The sequence below is a fragment of the Poecilia reticulata genome, linkage group LG8 (assembly GCF_000633615.1).
Source record: "Poecilia reticulata strain Guanapo linkage group LG8, Guppy_female_1.0+MT, whole genome shotgun sequence".
In the NCBI taxonomy this organism is placed as follows: domain Eukaryota; kingdom Metazoa; phylum Chordata; class Actinopteri; order Cyprinodontiformes; family Poeciliidae; genus Poecilia; species Poecilia reticulata.
In genome coordinates, this window is record NC_024338.1 from 20,602,524 (window position 1) to 20,621,010 (window position 18,487).

General features: G+C 40.4%; 1 protein-coding gene across 1 annotated transcript in view; it reads left to right on the plus strand.

Moving 5' to 3' along the window:
* The first annotated feature begins 384 nt into the window (after positions 1 to 384).
* The window catches only part of LOC103469073 (xylosyltransferase 1-like), a 26,910-nt gene continuing 8,807 nt past the window's right edge, over positions 385 to 18,487 (plus strand). Inside the window, exons 1-8 of the mRNA XM_008416563.2 lie at positions 385 to 790; positions 8,113 to 8,611; positions 10,914 to 11,077; positions 11,438 to 11,640; positions 14,685 to 14,765; positions 15,274 to 15,490; positions 15,910 to 16,086; positions 16,719 to 16,987. Of these exons, the coding sequence (XP_008414785.1) occupies positions 497 to 790; positions 8,113 to 8,611; positions 10,914 to 11,077; positions 11,438 to 11,640; positions 14,685 to 14,765; positions 15,274 to 15,490; positions 15,910 to 16,086; positions 16,719 to 16,987 (1,904 nt within the window). The 5' untranslated portion in view covers positions 385 to 496. The remainder of the gene's footprint in view (positions 791 to 8,112; positions 8,612 to 10,913; positions 11,078 to 11,437; positions 11,641 to 14,684; positions 14,766 to 15,273; positions 15,491 to 15,909; positions 16,087 to 16,718; positions 16,988 to 18,487) is intronic.

Here is an 18,487-nt window from a genome sequence, read left to right on the forward strand (position 1 = left end):
TTGTTCCAAATAAGTACGTATAGTATACTAAAATATACTATTAGTTGTAATTTAATACTATTTAAATACTACTAAAGTATACTAAGCATAAAATTAGTTGTTCCAAAATAGTACAGTTTAAGTACTTCGATAAAAGTATATGTATACTAAAGTATGTTAAAATTTAGTATACTAAAGTATACTTTTTTTCACCTGGGGGAGGGGGGCAAGTGAGGGGCAAGTGGAGGTAATCAGGAACATTTCTGCCCCAGGACGTCATTCAGTTCAAGAATCAGCGCTGCTGACCCCTGGATGACCACAGGGGGGCCTCCTCTCTGCCTCCAGTCCTCTCCTCATCCCGATCATGTGCCAAATCCTCCTCCTCCTCCTCCTCCTCCTCGTCCTCCTCCTCCTCCTCCTGTCTGCCCGCCTGCAGCCCCTCTCAGGCCGCGGAGGGGAGCATTCACACCCCGCTGTCTGCGTTTAGCGGACGGGGCTCTCGGTGAACCGGAGGGAGATGGTCGGCACCCCGTGCGCCCGGCGGCTGGCGCGCCGCTCCCGCTCCGCGCTGCTGCTCGCCGCCGCGGCGCTGCTGCTCATCCAGACCCTGGTGGTGTGGAACTTCAGCAGCCTGGACTCTGCCGGCGGGGACGCGGGCACCAGGAGCCGGGAGAAGCGGGACGAGCGGAGCGGGTTGCTCAACAAAGCCGCCACGGAGCGCCGGTGGAGGGGGCCGGAGCGGAGGGACGAGCCGCCGCGGGAAGCCGCCGCGCTGCACGGGAAGGCGGCCGCTCGACTCAAGCTGCAGCCGGTGGGTTTCACTCATGATTTCCACGCGTGTTTAATGCTGCTGCTGTTCTGTCTGAGGCCAGACTGCATGTTATTCCTGGAGGCAGCGGCGCCAGCCGCCTCTCTGGTTCTGTGTTAAATATTCAGTCTTTGTTTTAAACATCGGATTGTTTTGTAAGCCGGAACATTTCAGAGGTTTTGCTCTCTTTGTGCTGCAGCGCGGATTCAGATTGTGTTTTCCAGGTGTTATGTTTTCAGAACATGAATCCACTGTAAGAGGAAAAACACGGAGGGTTTTTTATCGCAGGGATCCACTTTCCTGTCCTTTCATTACGCAGTGAGGCTGTGATCTTCCCACTTCGAGCCCGGATTGTTAAAACGCTGCAGGTTTTACTGGAGGAAACAGCAGCTCAGGTTGAACTGGATGATTCAGTGGAAAACTGAGGAAATCTTCCTCTCTCCACAGCATCATGCTGCCACCACCATGTTTGACAGCTTCAGATTTTGTTTTTATCACAACAGCAGGTTGAACTTTTTACAGTTTTTATTCTGAGTTTGCTTGGATTTTAGAGGATTAACCTGAACGTGACTGAATTTATTATAATTTTTAAAACTTTCAGAAAGCCTTTTGCTGTTTGATGTTTTTGATTGATTATAATTGGAATCACTGACTCTCTGATCAGATCGGTTATATTTATCAGATGATTTGATGCTTTTGGAAACGTGGCTTCAGACACTGAGACATCAAACTAAATAAGCAAAGAATAAGCAAATATCAGAAACATATTCAGATAATTCATTTATTTAAACATCTATATTCATTTTCTATATATTGGAAATAAGTTCTAAGTTAATTCAGATTTTCCTGAACTGCTGCTCTTAATTTGATAATTTATTTTTTGCTTCTTGACTGTTTTGAATGTTCGGCGTTTAAATGTGATAAAAGATAAAAACAGAAGTTTTTAGGGTTTTAATATTATTATTTATATGGGTTGGATAAACACTGGATATGAAAATTGATTTTTAAAAATAAAAAATTTGTCCATCTGTGAGCCTTTAATTCTAACTTTGTCATCTAAAATGAGTTTGAACACAAACTTTTCTGTTTTCAGAGCTTCTATTAGTCGATTTTCTCCAACAGTAAATGAATATTCTGTACATTAAAGTGAAACCCGAAGTGATGGGATTATTCGTGAGGCGTTCAGGGTGCGTTGGTGTGTTTACGGCTGAAGAGGAGCTGGAATCCCCCAGCAGAAACGGGTCCAGACTCGAACCAGCAGCTCTTCCTCTGATCCTGCTCTAGTTTTATCAGAGGAGACGTGATGTGAGACAAATTTAGATCTAAAGGAGCTGAAATGCTTTATGGAGCATTTCTGAACCTCATCTCGGTTTAAAAAAACGATCAGATAGCAGCTGGTGCAACTCACTTACAGCTTTTATTTCAAAATGTTTTTATTCCCAAATGGTAAAATCATTTTCTCCTGCATATTATTTATGCAAATCATTGCTAACAGATAGAGTCACTTTGCATTAGTCACGTTAAACTGAATATTAACGAGAATTTGGTTAAACCTGAATCATTCAGACTGTGTGAACGTTGTTCATATTTTATACACTTTATGCTCACAAACAACACCTGATCCGGTTCCTTTTCTGTGTCTCTTTGGGTGCGTTCTCACTGCACCCTGAAGGGACCCAATTCCGATTCTTTTGCCAGGGCCGTTCACACTGCCAGTAAATGCGACCTGTATGGGTTCTGCAGTGTAAACGGGGAAACAACCTGAAAGTGTCCCACATGCGCAGTAGAGGGCGCCATAGCGTCAGCGTTCTCAGTGTTCTGCCAACCGCCATAAAAAGAAGAAGAAGAGCTCAGTGTTCCTAAACATGGAGGCTAACGGTGGAGCTTAGCTTATATATTTGAAGTTGTTGTCCAGTCGGAGCAGCAAATTAACAACTTAATCCTCATATAATCCGTCATGGTTGTTGTTTTTCTTCCTGCGCATCAGGACACAGAATAATGAGATTTGTTGAGAATCAGTGACGTTCAGTTCGGATGAATGCGACCTGAACGTTATGGTCGCATTTGAATCGGATACGTATCGGATATGGGTCACATTCTGAAAAGAATCCGACCTGAGCTGTTCACACTGCCATGAAGAGATCGGATACAGGTCACATTACGTAAAGAAAATCGGAATTGGGTCACTTCAGGCTGCAGTGTGAACGCAGCCTAAGTGGCTCCACATACATTTGACGTATTCCTGTTGAAAAATATTTCATTTTAAGAAAAGTCTGTTAACCGTCTGCAGACGTAAAGAGCAACAATGTGATCGTCCACAGATGGTCGCGCCTTCCAGCTCCAGAGACTCTTTGTGGTAGAAAATTGTTTTATAGAACCACAAAATGAGCCACTGTAGTTTATTTATGTTTTACACTGTGGAGGTTTTCAGGTTTGTGTTTAGAATATGACTTATTGTTATAAACTATTTCTGCTGTCGGTCTGTAAATCACTGAGTCTGGGTGCTTTTCTGATCAGCTGTGGTGAAAACGCTTCAGGTTTTTAGACACTTTTTTTACTCCATATACAGCAAAGTGAGGCAGCGTTTAGTTTCTCTGCTCCTCTGGAATAAACTCCTAGAAAACCTGAAAGAAAATGTTTCTTTAGGTCGAGTTTTGTTTGCATGATAGGATGAATAAACAGTTAAAACATTAGTTTTGAGATTAACCTTCAGTCATCAGTTTTATGACACATCCAGCTTCACATCTGGACTTTGACTAGGCCATTACCACAGTTTGAGTTTGCAGGCCGGTTGGTTTCGTCCTAAAGTTGCTTTGAAGTGAAACCGGTTTGTTGGTAAAGTCAGAACCTGACGGCCGGGTCCGATCAGATTAAAGGATTACTTCCGATCCGGTTTGACTGATGGGATTTCTGCTTCCTAGTGAAGCTGAGATCGTTAATCCTTAAATACTTGTTTGCTCGTTGAAAGTCGTTTGAATATTTTTTTAAGTCACTTTTAGTGATTAATAACTTTCAAACACTGATTGGGTTTAGAAACCCGGTGAACTGATTCTGAAAGTCCAGATAAAATAAAGTTACATGAAACAGGAAGTTTTGAGATTTTATGTTTTCATTAATATCCGATGTTTTGTGTTTTGTTGGTTTAAATTTGTCTTCCAAGATTCTTGGTTTTGTTGTTTAACGGCTTCCTGTTGTGCTTGTAGACTCTGTGATTTGACTAGACCAAAACAATATATCGATATTGCATTGGAGCGATATTTGTTGCATCATATTTGAACTTTCATGTGATGTTTTCGTCCGTTTGGATGATGTCAGGATGTTAGTGCAGCGAAAAATCATCCAAACTTCAAAACAAAGGATGAAATAATCAAATACAATAAAATCAACAAAAATTATAATTATGTTACTAAGATGCAATATTTCATAAATAAAGCAGTCAGTCTTATAGGGAAGAGTTTGCAGATTAAAAGAAAACGATTCATTTTGCAAATTGTTTAGTTTCTTCTCAGCAATAAGAATAAATTTGAGTCACTTTTTAAAAAACGTCCCCAAGTTTAATAAATTAAATAAAAAGCAGTTTAAATTCAGCAAAGTCTGATTTTGAGTAACGTTTCCTTTAATTACTCAGAAGATTTTAATTCGCCTGTAATCATTTTTGTCATAATTGAAAATAAAATAACCAGAGGTTTGAAAAGAAAAACATTTTTAGTGTTTTTTATTCTGCAGGAGAAAACCAGAGATTTAAGGAAAGTTTACTGAATATCAACTGAAATGGAGGTAAAACAATGAGTGTTTATTTATGGAAATCTGTTTTTCTATTTTTGGTGAATCAGCTTCAAACACGGATATTAAAGCTAAAAAGCTGCTTAATGTTTTGTTCACATTATTCCTGAACATCGCTGCTGTAATCCCTGCAGGTTTCACCGTCACATTACGACCTTTTGAAAATAAATCTGCCGTCGGCATCAAACCGCAGCTTTAACATTTAATGTTAGAAACTCCACTGAAAAAAGAAACAGTTGATCCAACTTACATAAATTACATCAACTGGCCACAAATTAAGTTTATCCAAGAAAACTTATTAAACTGAAATGTTAAACGACCGTAAATAAAGTAAGTTTGACCAACTTAATTTGATTACATGTGACAAATTAACACTTTTTAACATTAAAATCCTGATGTGAGTTAAATTCTTCAAGTTTTTTTGACTTAATGTTTTCTTTTTAAAGATGTTTGTCATTTCCAAGCCTTCATGTGTTTCTGAACTCAGACATAAATCTAAATAAACATCATTGCTGAGCCGTCAGTTTCTGATTTCTTCAGGTTCCAGCTCCAAAATCTAACAACCAGATAAATATTCTCCGTAAATGTTGGTAAAAATGTGGATTTATTCCTTTAGAAAAGGAGGGCAGCTCTGTGAGTTTGACATAAACCCCCCGAGGGTCTGAAGTCTCATTTGAACCAGTTTGGTTCTGGTTCTCCAGCTGCAGGTCGGAGTCTGAACCGCTCTGTTTTCAGTACCTTCAGGGTCCCGGAGTGCAAACACGTCGTCCCCGGAGCTTTTCTAATGAATCGCTGCCTTACAGAGCGGCAGTGTACGCCCGATGAAAGAGCTCATTATGTTTTATAAACTTCATAACTGCAGCTGCAGGCGACGCCTCGCTGCCGTCTGACGTTCTATCAGACGGATCAACGACCTGCCAAAACATCACACACATCTTCCGTTTCACCTGCAGTCCATCAGTTTTTCTGGCCTCAACCAGATTAAAGGACTGAACAGAAAAGAGATTCGTAAAAACTCTGAATCCCAGAATGCATTGCGTTAACTCAGTTCCCAGGAAGAAAGGATCACTGTGATATCTCCAGATTAAGTAATTGTTTTGGGGTTTTTTATTTTCATTTTTTCCAGAGTTTCTGAGATTAATGTAAAAAGTTTTTAGTTCTTTTAGTTGAAATGTTCTTTTGTTCTGTCTAGAACGTTGTTCCTGTCTGAAAACCATCAAAATCAAAACTAAGTCAGAGCTGAGCATCAACCTGCTCGACTTATCAGTTCACTCTGAATATTTTTTATCTTTTTTGTTCAAAGATTAATAGAAATATGTTCTAAACTCAGAAATGTTTCTGTGTCACATCATTTTTACACCCAGAGAAACAATGAAATGCATCAGTAGAAGTTCCCAGACTCCTCTTAGACCATTAGTATAAATAAAAATATTTCAGGTATTTCTATTTAACTTGAATTGTTTTATAAATAACATTTATTTCCTGATCCACCATCTTGACTCTTTCCCCCTGAAGCCTCCGTCTCTCGTCTTGTTGCCCTTTCTGCCTCCAGGACTCGTTTCTCCTGCGTTTTGTGATTTTTTGCCCTTTGTGTCGACCAGCAGGGGGTCTGAGGTGGTTCAGTGGGATCCTGCTGGGAGGCGAGGCCGGCGTCTCCCAGCAGGACGACACCGACTCTGGTTGGAAGAAAGACGGATGTGTTTGTAGGTAAACGCTGGTATTTTGGCTGCAGACCGTCTCCAAGGACTGCACGGCATGCTGGGAAAAAACGCAGAGCTTGTCTTTCTGTGAAGGAAGGAGAAATACCTTTTCTGTCAAGAGCTCTTAGTTTGCAATTAAAAACATCTTTTTGTTTGCAATTATGACTTGATTGTAATGTGTAAAACATTTTAATGTAATTAACAGTTTTTGTTGTTTTATTTTTTGTTTTTTTCTGAGCGGAACCTTTGTATTCACGTGTTTCCGGTACCCTCACAAATCTGATGCACAAGCGACGTCTGATGGGGTTTAATTCATTTCTGCCTTAGAAACAATCTGATTGGACGCTGGAAGAGACGACTGTCATGTTCAAGTTATGCTAAATTAGCTTTTCAAGCCTAAAATAGCATCTAAATGCTAATCATGTAGCAGCTAGTGCTAATGTTAGCATCCACAGTTCACATTTCTATAGACGCTCCGTGAATTATCTGAACTTCCTGAAACTCTTTGCTCCAATCAGATGAAGAACTTGAACAGATTAAAAACTTTAAATATTAAATTTTGAGCTCCTTCATGCATGTCTTCAATAATTTAGCAGCAAAAAAGGTTTGTTAATTAAAATATCACTTATTTAGTCATTTTCTGGTTTTCAGTGGTATTTTCCGGTGATCAATCACATCGTTTTAGAAGTAAGAGTCAACCGCCAGCCAACGCCAGCTGGTGCTGTGCATCACGTTCATGGGTGTACCAGAAACACGTGAATACAAAGGTTCCACTTTTGTGAGTCCAAAAGAAGACCAACCCCCATTTCTTTTTCAAATTTTAAGTTATATTTCTTTTTAACTATTCAGATTTCAAAGTATTCTGTGTACGTTTGTATGAACTGGGCATGATTACTTGAGGTGGGCAGGATTTTTCCAGAGGGCCATGGCCCCCTTGTGGCCCCCTTTTTGGGTCGCCACTGGTAGGAAGTCTGTAGTTTTTGGTCATCGTGAGTAATTAAAACATGACCAGCATGTTAGCTGCTGTAGTTTCAGGTTGTGAAAGCTCAGGAGGAGGAGAATAAATCCTCAGAGTTTAATTCGTCCTGAGGTTTTTATCTCTTCCTGTTTTAATCACAGTGCTGCATGGAGAGCCGGGAACATTCACCGCTTCTCTGCACTCACGCATTCCTCTAAGCTGATATTAGAGATGAGATAATGAGAGGTTGTCTGTGGAGCAGGTGGTCGGAGCTGATACCGCTGCTTTCTCCCACACACTCAAACGCATCGTTTATCTCTGGGAAAGACAGAAATGGGGCGATTTGTGGGATTAGAAACCCATCGAGGTCACGATGCTGAGCTGCTGGAACACAAACACTTTGAATGCTCTGCGGCTCTTCACACATTTTCATTCATATTCATGGGGACCAGAAACAATTTAAAGCCAAAGTTAAACTTTACTGCTGATGTTTCACTGATACTGAACAAGAAAAACATCTCAACAATTTGCTTCTCTAATATGTCAAATATTTTCTATTTTTGAAACTCTGAAAATTTCCAACATTTTAAATGTTTTTACTTTTGAAAGTTTTTTTTCCTTAAAAATTTTCTGAAATTTTTAATGTTTCAAACTCTGAAATTTCAACGTTTTGTCTAGAAAATTGCTGAGTTTAAAATCAAAATTTCTGAGATTTTTGCAAGCAGATTTTCTACTTTTCATCTCAGAAACTTTCCTGTTTTTCCTATAAAATTTCTGAGTGTTTTTGTTCTAAATGAAGTTATATTTTCTGTATCTCTGTAATGTGTCGCTGTGGATTAGCAGATGGTTTTTGTCTTCCTGATGTTTTGTCCTCCCGCCTGCAGGATGTCCACCGTCCCCACCGTCCAAAGCTCCGGCCCGACAGCAACAACAACGAGAACTCGGTCCAAAAAGACTTTGACAACATCGACAGCAACAGCAACCTGGGAGCTCGGTCGCAGCGTCAGCGTCTCTCCGCTGCAAACGGCAAGCGAAAGCTGGAAAAGAACCAAGGCATGCTGGGAAATGAAGTCCTAAAGCATGCTCCGGTCCTCCCTAAAGCGCCCAACCAGACCCACATCCTGACCGTCCCGGCGCCGGCCCAGGGCTCCAACCAGGACGCCCCCTTCTTCCAGACGAAGCGGCCCGGGTCGCCCGCGCTGCCGCCGGGTCCGGAGCCCAACAGGGAGCGGCCGCAGTGCGAGATCAGCGGAAAGGAGGCCATTTCCGCCCTGTCCAGAGCCAAGAGCCGCGAGTGCCGGCAGCGCATTGTCGAGGTCTACTGCAAGCACAAAGAGCGGGAGCTGATGCCGGAGAAAGTCCCGCGCTACTGTCCGATCCAAGGTCAGAACCACGGTTCAGAGTTTCAAAAGGCAAAACTTTACTGTCAAAGCGTTCTGTTTTAAGACTCAAACATTTTTGATTTTTCAGTATCAGAAAATTCCAAGTTTGTTCTAGAAATTTTTACTCCCAAACTTTTTTTCTAGCAGATTTTTGATTTTCCAACTCAGAAATTCAAGACAAACAAATTGAAGACCAGATTCAGAGATTGCAAAGTTGAACATTTTCTAAAAAAAAACTCAAAAAAGTCCAAATTTGAAATCTTTTGTTTTTGCTCTTGGTGGCCCCCTGGTGGTGTGGGGGCCTTAAACAGACGCCTAACACGCATATGCCTTGGGCCGGCACTGCATCTGTTATTTTAGTAATCAATTAATCTGATGATTCTTCTGACAAATTGTCACATTTTTCAATCAAGGACTTTGGCATTTTATGTAATATTAGAAATACAAGATGCATATGAACAGAAACTTAAGTTAATTTTAAATTAAGAAAATAAACATTTTATTTCCCGGCGAAGTTAAAACTGCAACTTTAGAAGTTTTGGGGAAACATTTACAGACAAATGTGTTTTTATTTTGTACAGTTTTGGCTCCATATCTGCTCTGAGTTTGTTGTTCTTTCAGGAAATGGCTTTTTAGACTAAAAAACAGCACATAGATTACCAAATTATCTGACGATTAATCTGATTAATCCGACTGATGGCTGCAGCGCCTGGCAGCAGGTCTCTGGGTTTTAAACCAGCTGCGCCCCCTTCTTCTCTAAATGTACCGTTTGAGGAACATTTTTAGCAGAAGCAGCAGAGAGAGAGCCATCTCTGTGGTTGGCAGCTCTATTTTGAGGATCTGTAGTACGAAGAGACGCAGAGAGGATGCTGGGTAATTACACCCTAATTAAACAACCCGTTTGTAGTCTTACTCTGCACAGGCTGACTAATGGCTCGGTGTAAGGGCCGCCCCACGCTTCATTTATATGATTACAGCTTCCTTTGATGACACAGTAGTCATTAGGTCCAAGGACTGGCGCTGGTTCTGATTCCTTAGACGGTTTTAGGCTTTCGGGCCACGTCGAGGGCGTTCGGCTCAGCTGATGGCAGCTGGAGCCAGCGTGGCCCGCAGCCAGGAGGTCGCTCGATTGTTCTGCAAACCTCGACCCGGCCCGTTTCACTGAGCGACATCAGCCGTTAAAACACGGAAACGGAGCGTTTGTTCTGGTTTAGAGCTTCAGGAACGTATTAAACCCGGTTTCCACAGGTTTTATTTGGTTTGACCCCAAAGTAAAACAGTTTACAACCTTTTACCCAATTTTTCTCTCAGAAACTAATTTAAACTAATTTAAAATAGAAAAAAATGCCAATTTTAAATAGATAAACATAAAAACAAGATAAAGTGGCACATCTATTCCAACCTAATCGGATCTAAAATCATATCACTTCTTCCTGGAAATTCAGTGTAAATACTGGAAAAAATGTCCAAAAACTTGTTTAAAACTTCCATTTATTATTATATCTGAATTTAAAATCATTAATTTGTTCTTTTTCATTTTTAAGATCATGATTTTTTTTTTATTTTCTTATTTTAAAAACCAAATACAGCCTGAGAAAAACAGATCTAAAGTTTATAAAGATCAATTTACTGGACCTTTCACAAAGTCTCTTGATAACTGTTTAACATTTTAAGTACAGATGTAATAACTAATGCAGGTTTTTAAACATTTTTACATTTTTCTCCTGCAACATTTGCACCAAATACAAACAAAGAAAGACAAAACATACCAGTAATGTTTTTACAGGTTGTGCCTTTTCAATATCCATCATGTTTTATGTTTATCTTTAAGCCTAAAACAAAGAAATAAAACATTAATTCTTTAAAAATTACAAAAATTATAAACTAAAGTGGATATTTGTCTCTTTTCAAAAAGTCATGTGACATTTGCATCTCTGATTATTTTTTGTATAGTTTCCAGTGCAGATATCTGAAAACACAGGAAATGAGACAAAACTCACAAATAACTTTTCTACAAGATAAAGAATCTCGTTTTAAGTCAAAAATTCCTTAATATGGATAAAAACTATTAGTTTCACCCACAGATTATTTCACTTATGGGAAAAATGTCTTTTCCCAATGAAACTGGCACTTTATCTAATATTCAAGAATTATTGACTTACAAACTTATTTATCTGTAATTTTGTCATATTTAAAGTGCACTAAGATATTAGAAACTAGCTGGATTTTGTGTTTTTTCAGTGTAATTATAGTGTATAGCTGTAATGCAGACTGACCTTTGACCCCGTCTCCTCCTTGTCCAGGTAAGGCTAACATAAACGTCCAGTGGGACGGCGGCGCCACCGGCTCGCCGCCGGTCCGCGTCGCCTTCGTCCTGGTGGTCCACGGCCGCGCCGTGCGCCAGTTCCACCGGCTCTTCAAGGCCATCTACCACACATCGCACTTCTACTACATCCACGTGGACCAGGTGAGTCCGGCAGAACCGGGGGAGTCCAGCAGAACCATGGGGAGTCAGGCAGAACCACGGGGAGTCCGGCAGAACCAGGGGGAGTCCAGCAGAACCAGGGGAGTCCGGCAGGACCGGCTGAGTCCGGCAGAACCGGGGGGAGTCAGGCTGAAAAAGATCCATAAATCAAAAATACAAAGATGATATAAAAACAGAGAACGCTCCCCAAGTGTTTTCATGCTTTTTAAAATAAATATCTCCAAGCTTTTTATTACGAAGCACATCTAAGTTCATTAAATTAAATCTGCATAAATTATTAATAAAGTATAAAACTAACGCCAACCAGTTTAACTCCGTCTTGGCGGTTTCTGTTCGTCTCAGAGGTCCGATTACCTCCACCAAGAGGTTCTGTCTCTGGCGGGCCGGTTCCCCAACGTCAGAGTGACGCCCTGGAGGATGGCGACCATTTGGGGCGGAGCCAGTCTCCTGACCATGTACCTGCGCAGCATGGACGACCTCCTCAAAATGGCCGACTGGTCCTGGGACTTCTTCATCAACCTGAGCGCCGCCGACTACCCCATCAGGTCAGAGGTCACATGTTCTCGTTCAGAACATATTCTGCTTTGATTCTCGACCCAACATTTATCGGTTCTTCTTCTGTGGTTTGAGCGGATCTAGTTTCTGTCCTCAAGGTTTTCTGAACCCCTTCAAACATTTTATTTGGATTTTATCAGTATAGAAAAACACTGGAAATGGAAAGAAGCCCTTCAGAAATCCTAGAAATCTACAAAAAAATTAAAAAGAATAATTACAGGATTAGAAAGATTTCCATTTTCGCCACTATAATTGCACTGTAAAAACACAAAATCTCACTGTTTTCTGGTGCAAATATCTTAGAACACTTAAAACAAGACAAAACTTACAAATAACTTTTCTGCAAGTCACAGAAGCCTGTTTTACTTCAATAGTAACTTAATATTGATAATAACTACTAGCTTCAGCGGCAGATTTTACACTTTAAAAGTTGGAAAAATGTCTTGATCTAAGTGAAAAAAATCTGCCCGTATATTTTTTATCAATATTTAAGAATTATTGATGTAAAACAATCTTGTATGTCTTGCAGAAAAGTTATTTGTAAGTTAGTTTTGTTTTATTTCCAGCTCATCAAGACGTCTGTGTTAGAAAATAGACCAAAAATACCTGGTGAGATTTTGTGTTTTTGCAGTGCAGACCTGCTCAGTAAATTAGAATATTATTGAAATTCAATTCACAAAGTGAAGATAATTTGATAGATTATTCCACACAGACTGTTTCTGTTAATTATGATTATTTTCTGCCTACAGCTAATAAAAACCTGCATTTAAGATAATAATATTATATCAGACGGATAAAAAATACTTTAAACACAGAAATATGAATAGTTACTGTCAAAGAACATGTATTGTAATTTATTGAAAATGACTGAATGTCACTAATATTTTTGCATCTGGATATTTTATTGATCTTTTGCATAAAAAGATGAAAGTATAAATAAATTAGACTAAACATGATTATTAGTTGCTGCTCACTGGAAGCAGCTGCTGTTTCTGAATTTAACTCTTTTATTTTGGAGGCGACTCTTTTCCTGAAGTCGGAAACGTTTCCTGCGCCTCGTTTGTGTTTGGGTTTTTTTTTGTTTGTCCTCATAAGGACGTAAAGCCAGCAGGTCACACACAGGATGGGCGTCAGCAGAGTCTGAACGCGCCTCCAGCTAAAATCCATAACTGGGCCGCAGCTTCGGCGCCACCATCAGTCGATGCCTGAGGTCACAGGCGAAGGTCAGCGAGACGGACCAAATGTTTCACTTTGTTAGCCTGCTGCAGCAGCTCATCGTTATTTTAATAATCGACTATTCTGGCGACTAAACAGATAAAAAAAATTAGCACGTTCTGCAGATTTATTTAAAAATAAAGGTTTAAAAATAAAGAAAAATGGGTTAAAAGTACCAAACATAAGACAAATTTACATTTATAAATCCAAAACGTATTTAAATGTTGGTACAGTTTTGGCTTAATTTCTGCTCTGTTGCTTTTTTAGCAAACTAGCTTTTTTCTGAGTCTGAATGTTAATAATCATAACAATCTTTTCTAAATCAGTTGATCAATAATCAGTTAATCGTGATTAATTGTGATTAATCCGATTGATCGTTTCAGCTCCATGCTGCGGGTTTTAAAAAGGGAATCAAGCTGGAAGAAACATGCAGATTCAACATCCAGACAAAATGACAGGAAATAAAATGTCAATATTTTTTCCTCTAATTTTCATTTCCCCGACCTTAAATCAGAGAAATAATCAGGGAATTCCTGCTCCGTGGAGACGGAACAGAGCAGAGCCACATCCCTGCAGTGGGACGTAACCAGGACGGTCCAGCAGGCGGCGCCGTCGCCTCCGGCCTCTGAAGTATCTGTCAAAGTTTTCCGTTTCCTCTTTGCGTTTCGCTCTGCAGGCGATGAAATAAATCAGCTCAGCTGCGACCAATCAAGGAAACTCACACTTCCCTTTAATGGAAGATTGTTTTGGTTTCAGAGCAGGAAGTGCTTCGTCCACAGGAAGCTGCATCCGACTTCCTGTTCCATGAGGACACACAGAGCAGCGGCTGATCCCAGGACGAAGCCACTGATGCTCAAACAAAGCAACAATTAGTTTTATTACTTTTTCAAATCAATAAATCAACAAAATTTGGCTTTTTTGAACAAAAAATTATTTATAAACCCTTTAATTTCACATTTAAAGCTTATTTTTACAAAATAATGATGATTAAATAAAAATATGTAACATAAAACAAGTGATTATGTAAATATCGACCTAATTCAACAGAGGTCCAGACAGATGGTGCTGGTGCTGGCTGGGCAGCTGGTTCTAGTTCTGGTCCATTCACTGGTTCATCAGTGGTTCCATCACAGCATGAAGACTGAAGGACACTCCAGCCAATCAGAGAAAAGGTTGCTGAAAAGTATCAGTCAGGGGATGGGTACAAAAAAAAATCTCCAAAGCGCAAAACATTCCAAACTCCAGTAAAATCCATCAAGACATGGAGGTGACGATAAATAAATATAAATGACAAATAATAGAAACAGAATATGGAAAAATAAATAGTGCAATAAAATGTGACACCAAGTGATTTTTTAAAAATGTAATTAAATTAATACACAGTATTAAAAAATTAGACAAGATTAATGAAATGAAAAAGAAAACTGATAAAGCAATAAGATTAGATAGAAGTGAAAATTGATTAGTGATTATATTAAATTAATGCCGTTAAAACTAAACTTTAATTTATGCAACACTGGAAAATCAAATAATTTGTGAAAATTCTTATTTTTATGTTTCAGATGAAATGTTTGCCGCATGAATCACTTTATCAAGCCTTTTATTTATTTAAATGTTTATTGCTAAATTATGTCAGACTCTGCCCTCCATATGAAACGACATGAGGAAAAGGCTCAGTTCGCAGTAACTCTGTTCTGGTTCTGGTTCTGGTGGAGCAGAGGCCTGGAAATCCTTTCTTCATAAAAACCTGCAGCTGTGAAATCTCTGATGCTTTTAAAATTTTTTTACTAATTTGTAAATTTGTAAATTTTCTCCTCAGGACGAACGACCAGCTGGTGGCGTTTCTCTCCAAACATCGCAACATGAACTTCATCAAGTCTCACGGCAGAGACAACGCTCGGTAGGAACGCAGCAGCCATCTTCAGTTGTTTTACGTTCATTAAACCAGGGGTGTCCAAAGTGCGGTTCAGGGGCCATTTGCGGCCCTGGAGTGATTTTATGTGGCCCTAAATACATTTTCAAAACACAAGTCTGGCCTGCAAATGGACATTATTTACATTTAATTTGAGCAAACAACCTTTAAATGTTTTACAATCATTTTTAGGCACAAAAATATTTTTGTCTTTAAAGTCGTTTTTTTTTTTTTGTTAGATTTTTTTTTTTTTTGCAAGTGATTAATAAGGCAAACGTGCAAAACCTTTTTTCAGCTTTGGATTTACAATAATTGACATCCATTTGCAGTAAAATAAACTGTATTTGTTTAAAATAGTTTATTGTTGAGCAGGTAGAAATGTTTTAAGTCTTTCATTTCCAACATGAGACAAAAGGTTCAGAGACCACTGAGTTAAACATGAATCCAGCCTCTGATTAACGTTCGGGAGTTAAGAACCGGCGCTGCTTTGTCCCAGTTTCATCCGGAAGCAGGGCCTGGACCGGGTTTTCTACGAGTGCGACACCCACATGTGGCGCCTGGGAGACCGTAAGATCCCGGAGGGCGTGTCGGTGGACGGAGGCTCTGATTGGTTCCTGCTCAGCCGGCCGTTTGTGGATTACGTCGTGACCTCGCAGGACGATCTGGTCAGAAACATGAAGCGGTTCTACGGCTACACGCTGCTGCCGGCCGAGGTACCGACACAACACACTGCTTTTTGCTCACAGCAGCCATTCAGTTTTTATTAAAAAGAAAATGTTTCAAAGGATATGTAGATTATTTTAAAAATAAAGAGTGTAGAGAAAAAATACAGTTTTTCTATTGGTAATCCTAAAATTGTGTTTAGTTTACTAATTAAAAATAAGTTTTAATTAAAACTAAGCATTAATCATGTATTATGTGTTTTACAAAGTGCAAATTAACATTTAAAATCTTAAAGAAAATAAAAAACAGTTTCTTGTCTGGTTTGTTTTGCTTCTCCCTCTTTACCAGGTGAACAGTTTTCTTCTCCTGATGTTAATCCGCTGACTGTGCTGACTGGCGCCCTCATCTGGTGAAGGAAGGAACTCCCTCTTCTTTTTGTTTGTAAAACCGTTTTTTCTTCCGTCTTCAGTCGTTTTTCCACACCGTCCTGGAGAACAGCGTCCACTGTGAGACGATGGTGGACAACAACCTGAGGCTCACCAACTGGAACCGCAAACTGGGATGCAAGTGCCAGTACAAGCACATAGTGGACTGGTGCGGCTGCTCTCCCAACGACTTCAAGCCCTCTGACCTGCCGCGCCTCCAGGTGAGTCCGCCTCACCTGGAGGCGCCCGTCATGCCAAACTCAGTCGCTTCAAGCACAGAATAAATGTTTGTTTATAGGCAGCAAAGTTTATACAACAATTACAAGCAGTTACACATAAAAATATTGTACAAGTCGTTTGTTGTCATGGTTACATATCAAAACAACTGTTTGAGGGTAAAAAAAGTAAGAGAGGAAAATCCTTCCAGCTCCACAGAGGAAATAATTGTCCAAATATTCAATGATTCAACAAAAAGAGACAAGAAAAAATCTATAAAAAGACCAAATCAGAAAGAAGTTCTGCTCCGACCCGGTGAGGCAGAGTGGTTCTCTCTGGGATGAAACCGATCCTGCAGAGGAGCCCAGAATAGACGCGTATTCACAAATTAGCAGCGCCGCTTTGAGGCGGTTCCGCAGCGTTTGCGTTGGCAGATCTGAGGTCAGCATCTGCGGACGGGTTCTATAAGGAGTTCTGGTTCTGGAGGCCGCTGCAGGTATTTTTGGACCTAGGCAGCCGCTGAGGTTTTTACTCTAATGTCGGGGTTGGAAGTCATGCTCTCGACCACACATGTGCACACGCTGACATAAAATAAGGATAAAAAATAGATGGTGAATTATTGGTTATTGATCCGCAGCAGGCCTCCAGGCCGACGTTCTTCGCCCGGAAGTTCGAGGCCAGCGTCAGCCAGGAGATCATCAGCCAGCTGGACGCCTTCCTGTTCGGCGCGTATCCGTCCGACACGCCGGGCCTGCAGGCCTACTGGGAGAACGTCTTCCACCAGCAGACGGACGGCGTCTCCGGCCTGTCCGACGCCGCGCTCAGCCACCACCACGCCTTCGCCCGCATGGGCCTGGCGCGCGCCGCCGGGTCGCTGCAGGGACACCCCGGCGACCACAGCTGCAGGTACGCCGCGTCCGCAAAACACAAAGACACAAATATTAATTTATCCAGACACTCATAAAGGGGCAGCATCATTTAAATCCACTTTTTTAGCTTTCCATCATTTTATCTTTTTATTCCTGCATCAGAAACAAACCTGGAGTGTTTCCTTGATTCTTTCATGCACATTTAATGAATCCTTTCATCTCCATGGCAACCATTAAGATGTGCAAAGCGCCTAGATGGACGTAGCTCCGCCTTCGAGGCAAAAGCTCCTCCCCCACTCAGCTCCTTCAGACTAGTCAGCAACAATTAGCAAACATCTTCTGAGCTCATTATAGGAGCCACTTCTCTGTGGTGAAAACGATGTTAAAGGGTTAATAAAGGATCCATTTTGGGATGACTTCCTGGAGGAGGAGCTTCAGAAAGAGGAGTTTTTAAAGAGACAGAGGCACTTTCTGCACTTTTCTTCATTTCAACCACTTAAACCTTTTTATGCATCAGAAATACATTAAAAGATGCAAAGTAAAAAAAAAAATTATTTTTAAATAAGAAAAAAAAGCATGTTATTGCTTAAAAAGAAATTTCCTGAATTTGATGCAGGTGAAGCTAAAACTATGTAACCTGAGGAGTTCTGGTTAAAAAATATTGATAATTACAGCTCTGAATATGTTGGGCTTTTCAGCAAATGCTCTTTTATGAGTCTGTTTGCTCCGGTTAACAATTAATCAATGACTAAATTAGTTGACAATTATTTTAATAAGTGATTAATCATTAATAATTGTTTCATTCTTTGTATATATAACCAATTGGTGCTGAATTGACTTTACTTTTGATCCCATGTCATCCTTCCACTTAATTTTCTAGTAATATTTTGGATTCAGCCAGCTTGTTTAGCGATAAACTGACAACAGATCTGATGTAAGATTTTTTTAGAGGATTTCTTCAGTCGCTGTGAGACATAATCATCTAAATTTAAATAAATAACTGCTTTAAATGCCATAAATCATTTTGTGTCTCACTTTCTTCACACTTTCTACCATGAAGTTGCTGATAGAAATGAAAAGCTTGTGGAAAATCCCATATTTTTGTTAGTCGGCATAAAGACTCAGATTCTGTATAGAATCAGCGGTTTCAGAGAAGCTGCTGTTCCAGTTTCCAGGGAAACGGAGAGACGCATCTTTCCACTAAACTCACCGCAGGCCGAGTTTATTCACTCCAAATTAAATATAAAGATAAGGCGCGCTTGTTCTGCAGCACAAGCAGGCCTCAGTCTCTGCCCACTCAAGGTTTCTGTGTGCGCTGCAGGCGGAGACCCACTGCTACAAGGAGGCTGTTGTTGCTGGTTTGGGTGGGGATTGGTGGTTAGGCTGGGTGGAGGCAGCGCTGCAGGAGCAGCAGCGGCTGGCTGGAAACACGGCGTCGTTTCCCTCAGCAGCAGCAGCAGCTCCAGCGGCAACAGCAGCTCCAGCAACAGCAGCAACACCAGCAGCAGCAGCAGCTCCAGCAACAGCAGCTCCAGCA